This window comes from Manacus vitellinus, unplaced genomic scaffold, assembly GCF_001715985.3.
Source record: "Manacus vitellinus isolate BGI_N305 unplaced genomic scaffold, ASM171598v3 scaffold_24_pilon, whole genome shotgun sequence".
NCBI classification, from domain to species: domain Eukaryota; kingdom Metazoa; phylum Chordata; class Aves; order Passeriformes; family Pipridae; genus Manacus; species Manacus vitellinus.
Genome location: NW_021939798.1, coordinates 275234 through 291939, shown reverse-complemented (window position 1 = coordinate 291939; position 16706 = coordinate 275234). Strand labels below are relative to the sequence as shown.

Genomic DNA, 16706 nt, shown 5'->3' with positions numbered 1-16706 from the left:
CCTACCCATGTGTATTCTGGAGTCAGTCACAACCCCTGCACTGCAGTCAGCCTCTCCTGTGGACCAACAAGGTTCTCAAACACATGCACACTGAGTTCAGTGCTCATGCGCTTGTGATGCTCCAAAGGGTCTCATAAATGCACTGGAAGGAGACACATGTTTTCCTGCTCCTCCACAGACACACAGTGCCTGGAGGCAATCTACAGAGTGAGCTTTAGAGGAGACATGGACTTATCTGCTGGGCATGGCTGGCTCCCATCAGTCAGCAGGGAGAAGGACCCATTCATCTCACTGATGTTGGAACTCAACATAAGGTTTGTTCCCCTCTCCATTAACTGACTACAAAAGGATGATGGATGGCAGGCTGTCAGACAGGCAGATCCATCCCTGCCACACGTATGCTGGTGTGACTTTATGTCATGGTTTGAGATAGCCCCAAAATCCAATTCCCTAGCTCCATTCCCCCCTCCCACATCTCAACCTATTGTGAGATGGGTTTTTCCAGACAAAACACACCAGACTCAAAGTGGGGGAAAGGGAATATATTACAATGACAAATAAATACCATATCACATTATACACATGATCACAAACTATCTCTACCATGACATATGTATTTACAATGATCAGATCTCTTCTCCCCTCCAAATAAAAGTGCAGGAGGGAAAGAAGAAGGACAGATCCCTTTCAGTCTCTGAACAGCAGCATCTTCTGAGGCAGCAGTCTGTCTTCTTCACATGCATGAGGCAGCTGATTGCTGGATTTCTGCCAGCACTCACGAGGGAGGTATCCAAACCTCTCCCGCCCCATCGCCTCACAACCGAGGGGTCTTCCGTGGGCTTCGTAACCCCAGACAAGGTCGTATCACCACGTCATATCACGAAGACACAGGGGGGTCTTCGTGACGGTCTGGTATCTCCAGGAGACTCAGCTCCTTGCAGGGCCTCTGTGCCCTGCTCTCAGGCTGCCACCGTGGCAGCAGTGCAAGGGGGGAGCCAAGGTCAACTCCCCTCGCATTCCTCTCGGAGTTCTCTAGCTCCTTTCTGCAGTGCATGTCGCACTTCAAGGCTCTTTCAAGTAAGAGTCCATCATCTTCCTACTTCCAGGAGGTTTCAAAGGAGTTTTGGGGGGATGGTACAGTCTTACCCCCAGAACTCTGTCTCTCAGGCTGCTGGCTCTCTTTTTTCCCAGCTCTCTTTCCAGGAGTCCTTTCTCTGGTGCTGCATGTTGCTTCTGCTGCTCCTTCAGTTCAGGTTCTTATCTCTGGCTCTCTGCCACCGTTTCTCTGGTCAGTGCCGGCTGCTGCTCTGTGCCCATGGAGAAAACATCTCCCGGCATAACTACAGGCACCTAGCCCAGCTTTATGCTGTTCCAGGTCCCCGCAGCCCCCCAGCCAGGGGCTGGGAGGCCCCAGAGGGCCCAAGGGGCTCAGAGCCCCTTCCTCGTGGCTCTACAGCATGGCCACCTCTCCTACAACAACAATCAAAACTACAACTCAGCTCCTCCGGTGAGCTTGTGGGACGTTGACATTTTTGCAGGAGTGCCCATTGGACAGAACTCCAAAACTTCCAGGGGTTTCCACCCCTTGGGGTCTACCACTTTTCTTAGCCTCTGGGGGAAAACAAGGTTCAAACCACGACAACACTCCACCCCTCGCTCCTGCGAAATGTCAACATATCGCAACAACTGAAAAAAAAATTCTAATCAACATGCAATCTTCAATAAACTAAAATATAACCAAAATCTCTCTACTACATATCAATATAGTATTATCACAAACTTAACTCTACTCTTAATACTTAACTTACATTACTATAGCCTTACTTTCACTACAATGGTACAGTCTGTGTTTTGTCTGGAAAATTCTGTTATCACAAGCCTCATGGCTCTTATCTCTTTCCCCCAATGGTTCGCAACCATCCTCTGCTACCATTTATGTCATGGTATGTCACGACACTCTTGCACATACTGAAGCAAGACTCTCCCTGTCCTCCACATGCTACACATACTACTGATGGGTTCCATGTGTGCAGGTCACCGTGCAGCAGGTTGCACTAACATGGATAAGACCCTCATATACACTTGTGGTGCAGTGAGTCACACCAGTCACTGATACTTACAGATCAGGGGCAAGTGTCTTGTGCACAGGTGTACACAGACACACATACAGCCAGCTTACACACAACCACACAGATGCACACATGCAGCTGGATCTCACATGGCTGTCCCATAAGCACACATAAAGGTCAGTCTCCTGTGTGAGCAAATCCTACCCATTCAGGGAAAGCCACACATAGATGGCACAGGCAGCTGAGCCTCAAGGTGTGTGCTTACATGCACCCCTGTGAGTCACACTCACAAAGGAGTCTCTCACATGCACACAGGTGTCTCCTGCACAAGCAAACATCTCTACACTTTCATACAAGGTTGAGTTTCTCACATAAAGTTTTGTGAGACTCTCATACACAAACACACAGGTACATATCCCATAAAGAACACACCAGATGTAGCCCAGGCACTCTGCCTTGCAGGTATGCCTTTGCGCACATGGAGACCTCAAGAACTCTGTGGGCAAGTTTCACAACATGCACATGTTCTCTCACACACACAAGGAAGTGTAGTGGGTCAGGCAGCCCACCCTGCAGCAGGTCACACATGCATATGTGCCTGGGCTTCATACACACGCATCTATACCTGTCCTTGTACAGGTATAGATTACATCTATGCAGTGAGTCACATGTGCATACCTGGACAGACACACACACGTGTTCATACACACCTAAACACAGGACTGGTAAAGAGCAAAATCAGGACGTGAACGCACACAGATTTGACTTACCCAGACAAACATACAAGTCACACATGCTGCAGAGTGAGGCAGGCAGGTACACCCAGAGCAGGTTGTGCACAGTGGGTGTTCATAAACAAATTCACACAGGATGGTGACTCACACACACATATGTACAAGTGTCACCCAGATGAGGATGTCACACATCCCCCGACAGTGCATTTCTCACAGACACAGAAGTGCCACACAGAGGTGTCTCATGTGCTGCAGTCAGATGCACACATGAAGCAAGTTGTGCACTCAACCGAGTGTTGCAGAGACACATGCACTTGAGGATGTGTCACACACACAATTCACACATGCTTGGATGTGTCACACAATGTCTTTCAGGCAAAACGGATTTCACGCCTTTGAGTGCGTGTAACAAATGCACACACAGTGTCTCAGACATTCAGAGATGTCTCACACAGACATGAGTCTCTACAAATCCAGACACAGTGTCTCAGACGCAGGGGGTCATAACCGCTGGTGTTATGACACACATGGTGCCTCACACACCATCTCTCACAGACAGGAGACAGGCACACAGTGTTTCACACTCTTCAGACACAGTGTCTCACGTGGCACCTTTCATGGACACACAAGTGTCTTACTGTTACAGATATGGTGACTGTCATACACACGGGTGCCTCTCACAGACACGTGGGTATCACCAACGCACCCACGGGATGAAACAGCGTCTGTCCCTTACACACAGTATCCCTCACACACACGCGCGCGCACACACACAGAGGTGTGTCGAGCACACCGGTGACGCACAGAGTGGTCCTCGGACAGTATCTGTCACACACAGACACACGCATGAGATTTTTCCTGTGCACTCGCACACACACGGTGTCTCTCCCTTGTCTCTCAGGGTCATACACGGTTTCTCTCTCTGTCCTGCCGACACGAATGTCACAACCGCGGATCGCTCTGCGCACCCGCGTGGCCTCTCCTCCCCCTGCTTCCTCCCCCTCTCCCCTCCTCCCCCTTCTCCCTCTCTTCTCCTCCCCCCTCCCCCTCCCTCCGTCCGCCTCTCCCGCCCCACCCCGAGCCGGCGGTGCCCTGGGCGCCGAGGCTGCTCCGCTCCGCTGCCCGCGCTGCCCGCCCGCCGCGGCCCCAGGCGGAGCGGGGCCTCCGGGCGGAGGGGCCGGACCCTCCCGCAGCCCTGCGGGGTACGGGCGGCGGGCGCGTCCCGGCGGGATGTCGGGGACCCGCTGCCAAGCGCTGTACCCCTTCTCCGGGGAGCGGCACCGGCAAGGGCTGCACTTCGCCGCGGGGGAGCTGATCACGGTGCTGCAGGTGCCAGACGGCGGCTGGTGGGAAGGACAGAAGGAGGACGGGCTGCGAGGCTGGTTCCCGGCCAGCTACGTCCAGCTGCTGGAGGTAGGACTGGGGCCGGGACCGGGGCCGAGCCGGGAGGCGAGCGGGAGCGGCGGCCCGGGGGATGTCCCCGCGGGGGTGCCGGCAAGTGCTGGGGGGCCCTCGCGGCCCACACGGCGCTGCTCTTGGGGACCCCCTCGGCATCGCTGTGCCCTGTGCCCCGGGCAGGTGCCCCGGCTGAGGCTGCTGGGTGCTGTAAGAATCTGCGGCGCTCGGAGGGGGAGCCGCCTGCCCGGTCCCGCTCCGGCAGGTAGAGCATTTGGTACCCGCAGTCGTAGCCGTGAGCAGGGCTCAGGTGCGTGGCGAGCTGTGGGATGGTCCGGACACTTGGGTTTTCACAATCGGTAAAGAGCAGCAGAAGTCAGTGGCTGCGGTGAGGCAGCCCCTGCCAGTCACTCACGAGGGCCAGATGCTGGGCAAGTTACACTCCCTCTCTCTCCCCCGCCCGCTCCCTTTCATTTCTTTTCACTGAAAGTCTCATGGCTTTATGTTGTGGAAGAGGTAATTCAGATATAGAATCATAGAATCACAAGATGGTTTGCGTTGGAAGGGACTCTAAAGATCATCCCATTACACCCTGCTTGCCATGGGCAGGGACACCTTCCACTAGACCAGGTTGCTCCAAGCCCCATCCAACCTGGCCTTGAACACTTCCAGGGATGGGGCAGCCACAGCTTGTCTGGGCAACCTGTGCCACGGCCTCACCACCCTCATGGGAAAGAATTTCTTCCTAATATCTAATCTAAATCTACCCTTCTTCGGTTGAAAGCCATTCCACCTTGTCCTGTCACTCCATGCCCCTGTCTGAAGTTCCTCTCCAGCTCTCTTGGAGCCCTTTTAGGTACTGGAAGATGCTCTAAGATCTCTGTGGAGTCTTCTTATTTTCTTCTCCCCTTCTGTTGCAGCAGTTCCCCAGCTGGCTGCAGAAACCTTGCTACCATATGTGTGGCATGGCTCAGGGAGCCCCAGCAGAGTTAGGGTCAGACACTCAGACCCAAAAGTCATGGACTTTCTGTCACAATGCTGAGAAGTTCTATTGGTTTTAGTTGTTTTCAGGGCCCTAACAGTTGGGGTGACAGTTGGATTCCCACCTCAGGACTGCTTGTACCTGAACATATTTATTGTTTTCTGTCCCATGCAAACAAGACACAATGAGAGTGTAAAATATATGTCCATGAAGGGTGCCTTCATGATCTCTGCATGTGAAATCTGAAACATCTTGTGCACCAAAGCAAGAACCTGCCATGATCCCCTCAGTCCTTCCCTCACTGGCCATGCCCTGTTGTCATTTGGAGGATATGGGTATGGCAACAGTCTCTGGGAGCATCTCCATGCAGTGACTGGGCTGAAGCCATTAGCAGCACAGCGTTTCTCAGGTCAGCTTCTGTTTGTCCTCCAGGTTCCTAAGGACCAGCCTGCTTTGCTTGTATGCAAGGCTGGCAGTGCTCATCCCAGATTTTCCATGCATACCTTCCAGGGAATCCAGAGGGGCAGGAACCTGCCCACCAGTTGCATGTAGAGCAATGTTCTTTGAGTAAAAGATTCTGTGCAAAAGGACGTTTTGCCCACAGATCTGGCATTGTCTTTTGGTTTCTCATGTCCAAATAAATTAAAAAATCTGTGATGTTTCTGTTGGGTGCCTGTTTGTCATTATTACCTGGACAGACAGGAAAGTAGGAGTAAAACTTGCCCACTTAGTGCTACAAGAGTGAGTCCAGGGATTTCCCGCACCACTGAAGCACTTGGGATTTCTTTTGTTAGTTTTAGAATGTGGGAGTCCTTTTGTTTGGCAGTTTTGCCACCTACAAGATCATTTACTGAGATATGTGAATGTTTGTAGTTTGACAAATTCACAACGCTGCCTCCGTACAATCCTAAACATCCACTGGTCAGATTATGTGACTAATACTTCTGTTCTAGAACAAGCAGCAGTCACAAGTATTGAGGCCATGTTGCTGAGAACACAGCTGCACTGGGCAGGGCACATCTCCAGGATGAAGGACCACCGCCTCCCGAAGGCCCTGCTTTATGGTGAACTTGCCACTGGCTGCCACATGAGAGGAGCCCCGAAGAGAAGATACAAGGACTCCCTGAAACAACATCTCAGCCTTGGCCATATTGATCAACATAACTGGTCTACTCTGGCCTCCAATCGGAAGGTCTGGAGACACACCATCTATAACGCTGCTGCTTCCTTTGAGAACGCATGCAGGATCACCCTTGAGGAGAAAAGACAACACAGAAAGAATCGTGCCCTGCAGAATTTACCACCTAAGGAGTCCTTCTGCTGTGCCTTTTGCAACCGAACATGCCTGTCTCGTATTGGCCTTTTTAGCCACCAGCGCACTTGTAACAAACGTGGGTAGAGCCCTTCCCAAATCTTCGTTCGCGAAGCCTGGCCATGATGAAATATTTGCACATCTAACCAGGAATTTAGGAATTGTTTGAGGCAAAGTGTATCATGAGATGTGACAAACTCTGCTAAGCAAAGGCAGGGGGGAATCACTTCTGCAAACACCATAACTTTGCTTTTTTCTCATCTTCTCGGAAATTCCCCTTTCCCTGCTTAAGTCTGAGCAAGTTCTACTGTTCTCAGATCAGTGCCTGCAGTCCCGCACATGTGCCCTTCTGACCCTTGGCTCAGGTACCAGTGAAAACGTTGCTGAAGACCAGTTGTCTATACAGCCTGGCCTCTTTTCTCTTGAGCAAACCTTCAGGAAGAAGGCAAGAAAGATGGCAAGTGCTGAGTATGTTCGCTCTGTCATGTTTTCCTTTACTCTGGAGATGGTACCTAATAAGGACTATAAACTGGAGTTAATAAGTATGTCAAATGACAGCTAATTAACCAAATTTATCAAATTTATGGGATCAGAGGTGCTTGGCACACATCACAGTAGATCACAGGTACTTGGCACATAGAAGAAGGAAGCTCTGTGTATGTCTGTCTATCATGGCTCTGTGCAGGTAGCCTTTCCCTTGTGTACAGGTGGCCTTTCCCTTGTGTGGAGGTATGCAGCTTCCTCAGGGACCTGATCCAGCTGAAAGACACCACAATAGAAATACTGTTCTTCTCTGTTCTCTGATCCGAGTCCCTACCCAGTCACATTGACATTGGAGCTGGCTTCAGGGAGGTGATGACAGTGCATGTTCAGATGGAGCCATGGCCATGAGTCTCCCTTCTGTACCAGCCAGCCCTTGCATTGGCTTTGGGTGGCCCTGGCCCTTCAGTAAGGTTCCGTGCTATGTCCTGAGCTGAACTTAACCATACATTGTTGTTGAAAGAGGAAGATGTTACTCCCTCCCTTTGTCCTGCCATCATTTCCCTACACCCAGTTCACTCCAGAAGGTACCTGTGCTCTCTCTGGAGCCCAAAGGAGAACTAGCTGCATTTTCTGCCACAGCAGTGACTGAATGTGGCTTGCAGCATTGTCCAAGGCTTACCAGGGCTGATAGTGTTTGCCCTACATGGCACACACTCTTTCTACTCTCGGCAAAGTCTGTTGAGTGACTGGGAGCTACCAAAAGGAGGTGGCCTTCTGGAGCCTTTGTGACTTGAAGTGTGCATTGCGTTTAGACAGAAAGGCTGGATATTCTCATTCATAGGTCTTCACATTTATCAGCACTGGCATCTCCTCTGACAAAGCTGGTCTAAAGTCTGTGCTGAGTTTTGGTCCGGAGCTGAAAGAGGGAAGTGAGAAAGGTGTGAAGAACAGCAGAGAGCAGACTCTCTCCCACCCTCGAGTGGTGGCTCAGCAACCAGTCTGAGACGTGCTGGTTCCTGCCGGATGAAGGAGGAGAAATGACTGTTCCCGATGCTATCACTGATTTGGGAGGAACCTGATGCACCAACAGCACCTGCGTCTCCTCACAGGCAGCCAGGCTTTGGAGCTGTCAGCACTGATCATCCAGCTGGTTCCTCCAGGAGCTGAGGATGGGGCAACTCCACTGTGTACCCTCACAGTGAGTGGTAGCTCTTGGCTCTTGCAAAGACAACTGGATAGGCATGGCTGGTGGGTAACCTGAAGAGGCTGTAATAGCAAATGAAGAGTTGGGCAGCTCTGAGAAAACCGTGAAGATGGCTTGCAGGAAACAAAACCCAGTGCCAGAGATGGGTGTTCCTGAGAGCTGTTGCCTTTGCCAACTCCCGAGTTCTCTTGCTAGCAAAAATGTGTTTTCAATTCATTCATCACAGAAGATCAAGAAAAGAACCAAAAATGTTGGAAGTGTGGTGCAAGCAAGACACAGAGAGGTAAAGACATTTGGCATCCTTTGGTTCCTGCTCCTGTGGCTGCTGCAAGCCCACAGTGATGGGTTATAGGAAAACGATGGCTGGAGGTTCGTGCTCAGGGCAGTGATGGAAACAATGAGAGCTGGAGGACCATGTGGTAAGGATGAGCCAGAAACGACATGTCTCTGTGAGCTCTGGAGAGGATACTGTTGTCATGAAGCAAAAGGGCTAGCATAAATCAAAAGACTATCAAAAACAGAGAGCAAAGTGAGCAAGGGAGGGTATCAGCTCCATGGTGGGGTTCCGAATGGCTTCCCTGAGGCTGGGCTGGTTGGGAGAAGTTGGGGAGGCTGCTGTGGTTTTGTTCACAGAATCACTGGATTGGAAGAACCTCAGAGATCAACTAGTCTGGCTTCCCTGGACATGTCTGTCAGGTTTTGAATGTGTGCAAGGGTGGACACCACAGCTGTTCTGGATAATGTGTTCCAGTGTTTGACTACCCTCACAGTTTTTTCTTGTGTCCCTCTAAAGGGATTTTCTGTGTTTTAATTTGTGCCCATTGAATCTCATCCTTTCACTGGATATCATTGAGAACAGTCAGTCTCTGCTTTCTTTGGTGTCCCCCTATAGGTTTTTATTCACATTCAAAATATCCCTCTTGAGCCTTCTTGTCTTCATGCTAAACAGTCCCAGTTCTTTCAGCCTTTCCTTGTATGACAGATGCTCCAAGTCCCTTAATCATCATTGTGGCCTCTTGCCAGACTCTCTCCAGTATATCCTTGTCTTTCTTGTGTTGGGAAACCAAGTAACTGTTCCTTATACTGTTGTGCTCTTGCAGATAGTAGGTTAATGGAGAAATGGTCCCTAACCAGTATTTCCTGAGCATGAGAATCTGTGGACACCAGAGGAATCCTGAAGACTGCTGCCAAATTCAGCTGGTTTTGCTTTGACTGATCTTGGTCTGTGCAAGCTGATCTGCAATGCTTGGAATCCCATTGAGTAGATACCATCAGCTTCAACACTCACCCCTCCTTTGGTGATTAACAGCTACAGACTGTCAGCAGTCCCAGGTTAAGTAGTTGCTCTTCCCAGCCTGGTGCAAGAGGGAATCTGTGCAGATGCAGGCGAGAAGCCAGCACTGCTGTGGTGAACACTGATGTAGAGCCAATGGAGTGTGGTGCGTAATACACTGAGGGATTTTTTGATAGCTCATGCTTCCTACCCCAAGACTGGCTGCCTCCTTACCCCACCTGCATCACAGATGCTTGGGATGATGATACGTGTAGAAAGATCCAGACCTAAAAGCAACCTAGGGCAAGGCTCAGTTGTTTCAGTTTGTGACAAACTTTATGGGCAACATAGATGTCAAGAGAGTGAGGTGGTGTTAGACCTCCGGGGTGTGTATTACAGGAGGACCAGCATGGGACCCTCTGGAGAAATCTCTGTTGCGGCTGCCTTTTCTAGACAAGTGATTTTTGGAGGGCTGGGGAGATGTGTCATTCAGTCACATTTGCAAGTGGTTTGTTTTAAAGCTATTTTGGGCCTTGCTTTTTGTATTTGCAGCTAGCTAGAAATCACTTACATAAGCAGCAGCAGGAACACATGCAAATTTGCTGGAAATTGTCAGCACTTTTTATAGCTTCAGTCATCCCACAGATGTAAGTCTCTGTACGAAGTACAGCGTGCACTTCCAGCATGGATGAAGGTGGCTTTGGAATCTGACTGGACATGCTGGACTGAGTAGGACTGCAAGCTGCCACTGATCTTGTCTGCACTTTACACAGCTTGATTTACCAGAACCATGAGGCACTTAGGAAGGAAAGAATTGTGCCCTTCTCCCTGTGCTGTGCTTGACCTGTGCATGTTCTACAGAGTGTTCATTGCTTCCACGACTGTGTAATGCTCGAGGGGTAATGCACCTCACCTAACCCAGCCTGGGACAGCTGCCACATGGACAGATGCGCAGATGCGCAAACATTTGAACCTGGAGGCTGAGGCACATCCAGCTGCAGGAGGCATGGCCTGCCATAGCACAGACTGCTTCCTTCGTTGTGCCCAGGGAGTCAGAGAAAAAGGGTGATGGGAATACATAGAAATTATAATGCCTCTAATTTATTTTGTAATAGCAGATAATGTGTAGAGGATTTCTGTGCCAAATTGTATCTTGTCATATGCTGATAGGATCCAAGGAGACAGTGTCCTAAGGGAGAAACAAGAACCTGCCAGCTGATGAGCAGGGAGAATTCCATTTCATGACAACATTCTGAACATTTCTGTGAAACACTGTTATGAAGAAACCCCTATTTTTAGAGAGATTTTTTTCTTCACCTTAGTGATGGAAGCATATTTTCATGAAGAAAAAACCCAAACCATTTTGTCTGAAAATATCCAGCCAGTCCCAGAAGCAAGCATTGCTGCACCAGTGTTGTGATGGGATGGCTGTGCTGCCACAGCAAGTGCTGGAACAGGCAGCTGCTGGAGCTGGTCTGCCATCATGGGAGCTGTATAATGTGTATAATACACTTGAAAGGGAGGAGATGTTGGTAGCTGCTGCAACAGCTTTTCCTGGTGACTGTACAAAGGACAGTATGGAGAGCACCTGGATGCCCGTATCCTCTGCACACAGTGATGGTACTTTGCTTTCTCAGAAGGTTCTTCTACATTCTTGGAGTTTGTTATCTCAGGCTCTCTCATTCCTTCATCTCCCCACTCAAAAATCAGCTTAACATAAAATTCATGGAGAACCACAAGGACCAAGGGGATGCTTTTTTTTTAAGGATACTCCATGGAGGAAGTAATGTTCATATCTGTAGTCTTGTTTGATGGGAGGGAAATGTGGTCTTTAATCCAGTGGGATAAGGCTGTGGGTGCTGAACCCTTCTTTGCAACCAGGGAGTGCACACGGTGTTGTGCTCAGGACACCTGTTCTGGTGCTACAAGCTAAGCAACTGGTGCTGCCTGGAACTGGTGTTCCCTGCCCAGGGATGCTTGTGGCACCATCCTGAGCATCCTGGCTGTTCTGCTGCCCCTGAGAGGTGGCACTGGGGAGGAGCATCACTGCTAGGGTGGGACTGGTACTTCTGTCTCCTGCCCAGGGACGCTTGTGGCACCCTCCTGAGTGTTCTGGCCATTTTGCTGCCCCTGAGAGATGGTGCTGGGGCAGCAACCATGGCTGAAGTGGGGATGGCATCTCCCGTGGGTGTGCAGAAGGATGGTTTTTGTTCTTTTGGTGCAGGGATGACTCCCTAAGGAAGGCAGAGGGGGAGATTGGCATTGTTGTAGATGCAGGCTGCTGTGGGTTTTGTCTCAAGGGAAAGGCGAAGTTTTCAAAGTTCAGTACTCAAAGGTGCTGAAGGTGGTTTGCTCTGCCTGATTTAAAAGCAAATCTTTGTCTAAAGTGAGGCGTTTGTGAGACAGGAGTGACAGTGAGAATCCTGTGGGATTGCCTTGCGGTTTAATTTTACAGTGTCTTTTTTGTATCTCTGACTTTCTGTAACTGTATTTTTCAGAGTTTGAAACTTGTGGTCATCTGACCATTGACATTTCTGGCAAATGTGAATGAAATCAAATATAAAAGGGGGAGGAAATTATGTTGTGCTGCCAGAAAATCACTCTTCAATCAAGTTTTCTGGGGGAATTTAAAGCCCCAGGAGAATGTGAAGGAGATGTGATGCTGCAGTTCACAATCCCTCTCCTATAAGAGTGATGTCTGTTATGTATCTGGTGATAATTGTCTCAAACTGTTGAAGTTATAGTAGAATATAAAAACTGAGTAGTGCCATAAATAGCCAAAATTTGTGAACGGAAGGGTCTTACAAAGATAGTTGTGGCACTTTTTGTGAGCTCTTCTGTCTGCTGCATAAGTTGGGGTGTTGCAGAAACTGGACTCATGGATGCCGCACCTGTAGCAGGTGAGAACAGTCACACTGTTGGCCTTACAGAAACTGCACAGGACAGAATTTATAAAGATGTTTTTTCTTTATCCTTAGCTAAAAGATATCCTCATGGGAGGCCTAAACTGGAGGACATCTTACAGCCTGGTGGTTTCAAAGAGAGTCTAAACACAATCTTCCTGCAAATGACTGCCTTCTAATGTGAAAGATTGAGTTACTGTGCACCTGCATGGAAAGGGTGGATATAGAGCGACAGTGAAAAATGTGGATCATTGAAGACTTACCTGAGGATTTCTCAGTTTCCTAAAGAATTCCCAGTTCATTCTGTGCTCTGAATGGGGCACATGTCCCGTAGAAAAACACACAGCGATGTGTGCAGGAAATTCTAGTCTCCCTTTCCAGCTTGGGTGCAAAATGCACCTTTAGTGCCTTGAGTACTGTGCCACAAACACAGCACTTTATACTAAATGTAGTTTAAAAAGACACAATAGGAATAATGAGAAGATGCCAGATACTTGTTATTTTCTAAAAACAAAACTTTATTTAGGTGTCCAGTATGGAAAATTTGGCTTTGAAACAAGACCAGAAGGTTCTGGCTGTTTGATGGGATTTGATTTTCTCTACTTATTTATTTCACTTTTACTTTTGTGATAATAAATGATCAGATAGAATTAATTGGTCATTTAACTAACCAGATTAAACCTTTGTTTTATTTTCTATGATACCTTATCTTCCATGATTGCTTATGCATATGGAACCCATTATTATCGGTAATGCACCCTGGTGCTGCATTTTCAGAATCTGAAGTGTCTGACTATGGGCTCAGGAGTTGGTTTCGTTACTTCACTGACTGCTGACACCAAGTGCAATCCCAAAGATAGGACATTCTTCTGTTTTGGAGAAGTCCCACAACAACAGCAGCAAGTATGTGGTGCTGCAGCATTGCAGATAGTATCTGTCTTTGGAAGTGTTTGGGACTGTTGTGGTTGTTTTCACTGTGACCACACTACAAGATAGGGCCGTGGAAGTTTCTCACGTTGCTTGTGTTCATCCTGTTCCCACTCTCAGCAGAGCGCAGGGAGCCAGGCACTGCTAACTTGTGTCTTGGAATATTTGACATAAGGCGCTGATATTTCTGTCTTTGATTTCTGGTGCTTCCAGGGAGCACTCATTCTGGGCAGCTTTTTCAGCATCCAGCACTTTTGAGCTGTGCCTCGCTCCCTGAGCACACATGGCAGGTTTGCTGGAAGCTTCCCAAAATCTGGGGCTGTGGCACGGTGGCTGCTCCCTGTGTGCTCATTTCAAGTAATCCTGCATGGCTCATGTTAGCAGGCAGGGACAGAGGACCTGGGGAAACCTGAAAGCAGCATAATGGATTTGGTGGTCCCCACACTGTGCTTTGCATGTTGTCATCAGTTCATGTTACTTGAAAGTGTCATTGGCCGTATTTAATTACATGTCACACTCCTTTTATTGGTATGAGCCCCTTAGTGTGCAGAACAGCGTGAAACCAGGGGCAACTGTTTGCTCAGCCACTGTTTTCCAAGAACAGTGTGCTTCAACGAGTGTTTATCTTGAAAAATATAAGTATGCTTTAGTGTATTTGGAATTTTTTATGTCACACCACTGTGTAAAACATTACCTTTTGAGAGGACCTGCTGTACAGGGTTGGTATGTGGCAGGGCTGTAAGCAGGTTTGCACTGTACCTGCAGAGCTCCTGCAGCCAGAGGTTAGGGAGAGCACCTTGCATACCTGCCATACCTGCAAAAGTGCGCTTGTGACTGAGAGGGAGAGCAGGCTGTATGCTCCCTGGGATATAGACTCCCTGGCAGCACTGCCTGCCATGGTACCTTCTCTGTACCTGCCACGGTGACCACCCTGGGAGGCACTCCTTTTACAGGTGTATGGAATAGCAGAGAAAGCTTTTTGCTTGTACTAGTAATCCAGTTTTCCACATCGTGTTATCAAAATAGCTTTTGTATTAGCCTAGTACATTTGTGGTTTGCTTTTTTGCTGATAAATTCTGGAAAGGGGTGCCATGGCTTGCTCAGAATCTGCCACTCTGCATTTTGTAGAACATATCTGGTAGTGGAACAGGCCAGTGTCTTTTCACATACACCTTTGTCAGCATTTGTGAGCAGTCCCCTCAGTACTCAGTCATCAGTAGAGGCACTTTGGAGTTCATTTAGGCTCATTTGGAGTACATTTAGATGTCTTTGGTCACTGATCTTTGCGGTCCTCAACAAGTGCAGACCCAAAGGTTGAAAAATCTGTCTTTGACATCGTTTGAGACCTATCTGGCACTTTTCCTACATTCATAGTTGGTAAGAGTAGACTGTGCAGACTATTCTTGAGCCACAGATATTCCTGCTGCGATGCTGGCAGCAAAAGCACTGTGATCTTCCAGTGTTTGTTTGAGCACCGTGTTTGTTTATCACACAGATCTCCCGGGGCTTTCCCAGGTCTATGGCACTTGCAGTGGCCTCCTGGACCTCTGCTGCTGCAGTCCCTGGGAACAGAATCATTTCAACATTAACTCTTTTGCCTGCTATCACTTCTTATGCCCTATTGATCAGTTCTGTGCCTCTCTTCTGCCCTGTAAGTTGGTTTTCCATGGAGGAAAAAACCCTCAGTAATAGGTAATTAGAAATAATAAGTCTCGGGAGCACCTGGGATTTTGTATCATAGAATGGATCAGAGCAAGGTCTGTAATGAAGGTATGTGAGTTTTCCATGGCTGTTCTACAGAGTGCTCTGATGAGATATTCTATGATTTTAAGCAAGGAGGGGGCACAGCTGATGTAAAGCTGCAGAGCATCTGCCCAGCCCAGCTGCTGAATCCAGAGCTGGGCAGCACTGGTGGGTGATGCTGCCAGAGCAGGGACAATCTGCAAGGCTTTAGCACATCACAGAGAGGAAAAGCAGGAGCTCCTCTGGGCTGGATATGCAGCCTGGAATTGTCAGGCTGTCCCATTAGCACTGAATGTTGGTCTTTGAAATGCTCTTTCACTCTCGGGGAGCCCAGCAATGAGAAAAAGGTAGAAAGGTGTGAGGGTGAGGAGGGATCAGAGGCACATCACAACATAATTAAAAGTCCCAAGCCGCTCCTTTCATCTTCCAAGATTTGCCCCTATCTTTTACTTGGAATCCCGATAAAAACTTCCTTAATATCTGTTAGCTCAGGATTAAATGCAGTTGCTTACTGCACCTGCAGTGTAGTTCTGGCAGTTCGACACTGCTCCTGGTCCTCAGAGCCCTTCAGCCAGGGACAGGCCTGAGACTGCTTGAGAAAATGCAGCAGTGGAATGGGGAGCATGGAAGGGATTAATGTGGAGCAGCAACCTGGGCTACAAGAGACTGGCTTTTGTGGAAGACTGAGGGATGGAACAAGAATCTTTGGGCTGGTGGATATTGTTTGGGACATAAAAAGTACCTGTCAGATTCCAACTATTACCTCCATATGTAATATTTCACATTTATTACTAGTGTATTTTGTTTCTTGTGTTGTTACCTCTTCTTTGAAGACTTACCAGAGTTCATGTAAATAGTCATGTATAACTTGAACATATATTCAACACACCTCACTTTCCTTTTCCTGAATTGTCTGAGGAGCAAGTGCCATCATCTGACCTTTGTGGCTGACCTTTGATTAGAGGAAGACTCACTCTTTTTTGCTTCTGCTCCTTGTCTTTTTGGCTTACCTATTTCTTATTTTGCACAGTAGTTTTCTCACTCCTTGACTGCTTCTTTTCTCCTGACAGTCTTCACAGAAAGGAGTTTATACTTTCACAAGCATACCTGTGATAGTTGGTGTAACAGCAGGTATCACCAGCACTCCCAAGAGTACCGAACACAGATGCTTATGCCACCACGGCTATAGCATTGCTAATTGAGTATATTCTGTCATTCTGCTTAGTTTTACTGTGGTCTCTATAAGCACTTTCAGAATGTTCTTTTAAATTGGCTGACTGGATCTGCTTTGTCTTCCTGATCCTTTCTAATTCACTTATTTAGCACTTTAGTCATGTTTCCAAAACAAAACCCTGCAGCTGCTGTGTGCCCACATGCTCCTCCTTGAGCCATTGCCACAAAGCCTGACCCACAGCAACAAGCTGGTGCAGCACAGGAGCAGTTCCAGTTGCTACAGAAGTGAGGTTTGGTCACAGAAGAGGCAGTGTCAAGATCTGGCAAGATTTTGGTAGTGGGGTAGAAGGAATAATTGGTACGGAGGAGTTTGGAGGAGAAAAAATGTAGATGAGAAGTGATGGAGTTTGCAAAGGGTGACAGCAAACGAAGAATTAACAGAGTTTGGATTTGATACGGATATGGCAAAGTGCTGTGCAGAAATTGCACAGAACAGGAATTGTATTTC

The 16706-nt window shown here is 48.4% G+C and overlaps 1 protein-coding gene across 1 annotated transcript in view; it reads left to right on the top strand.

Moving 5' to 3' along the window:
• The first annotated feature begins 4033 nt into the window (after positions 1–4033).
• The window catches only part of GAS7 (growth arrest specific 7), a 106865-nt gene continuing 94192 nt past the window's right edge, over positions 4034–16706 (top strand). Inside the window, exon 1 of the mRNA XM_029960025.1 lies at positions 4034–4216. Coding sequence (XP_029815885.1) covers positions 4034–4216 — 183 coding nt within the window. The remainder of the gene's footprint in view (positions 4217–16706) is intronic.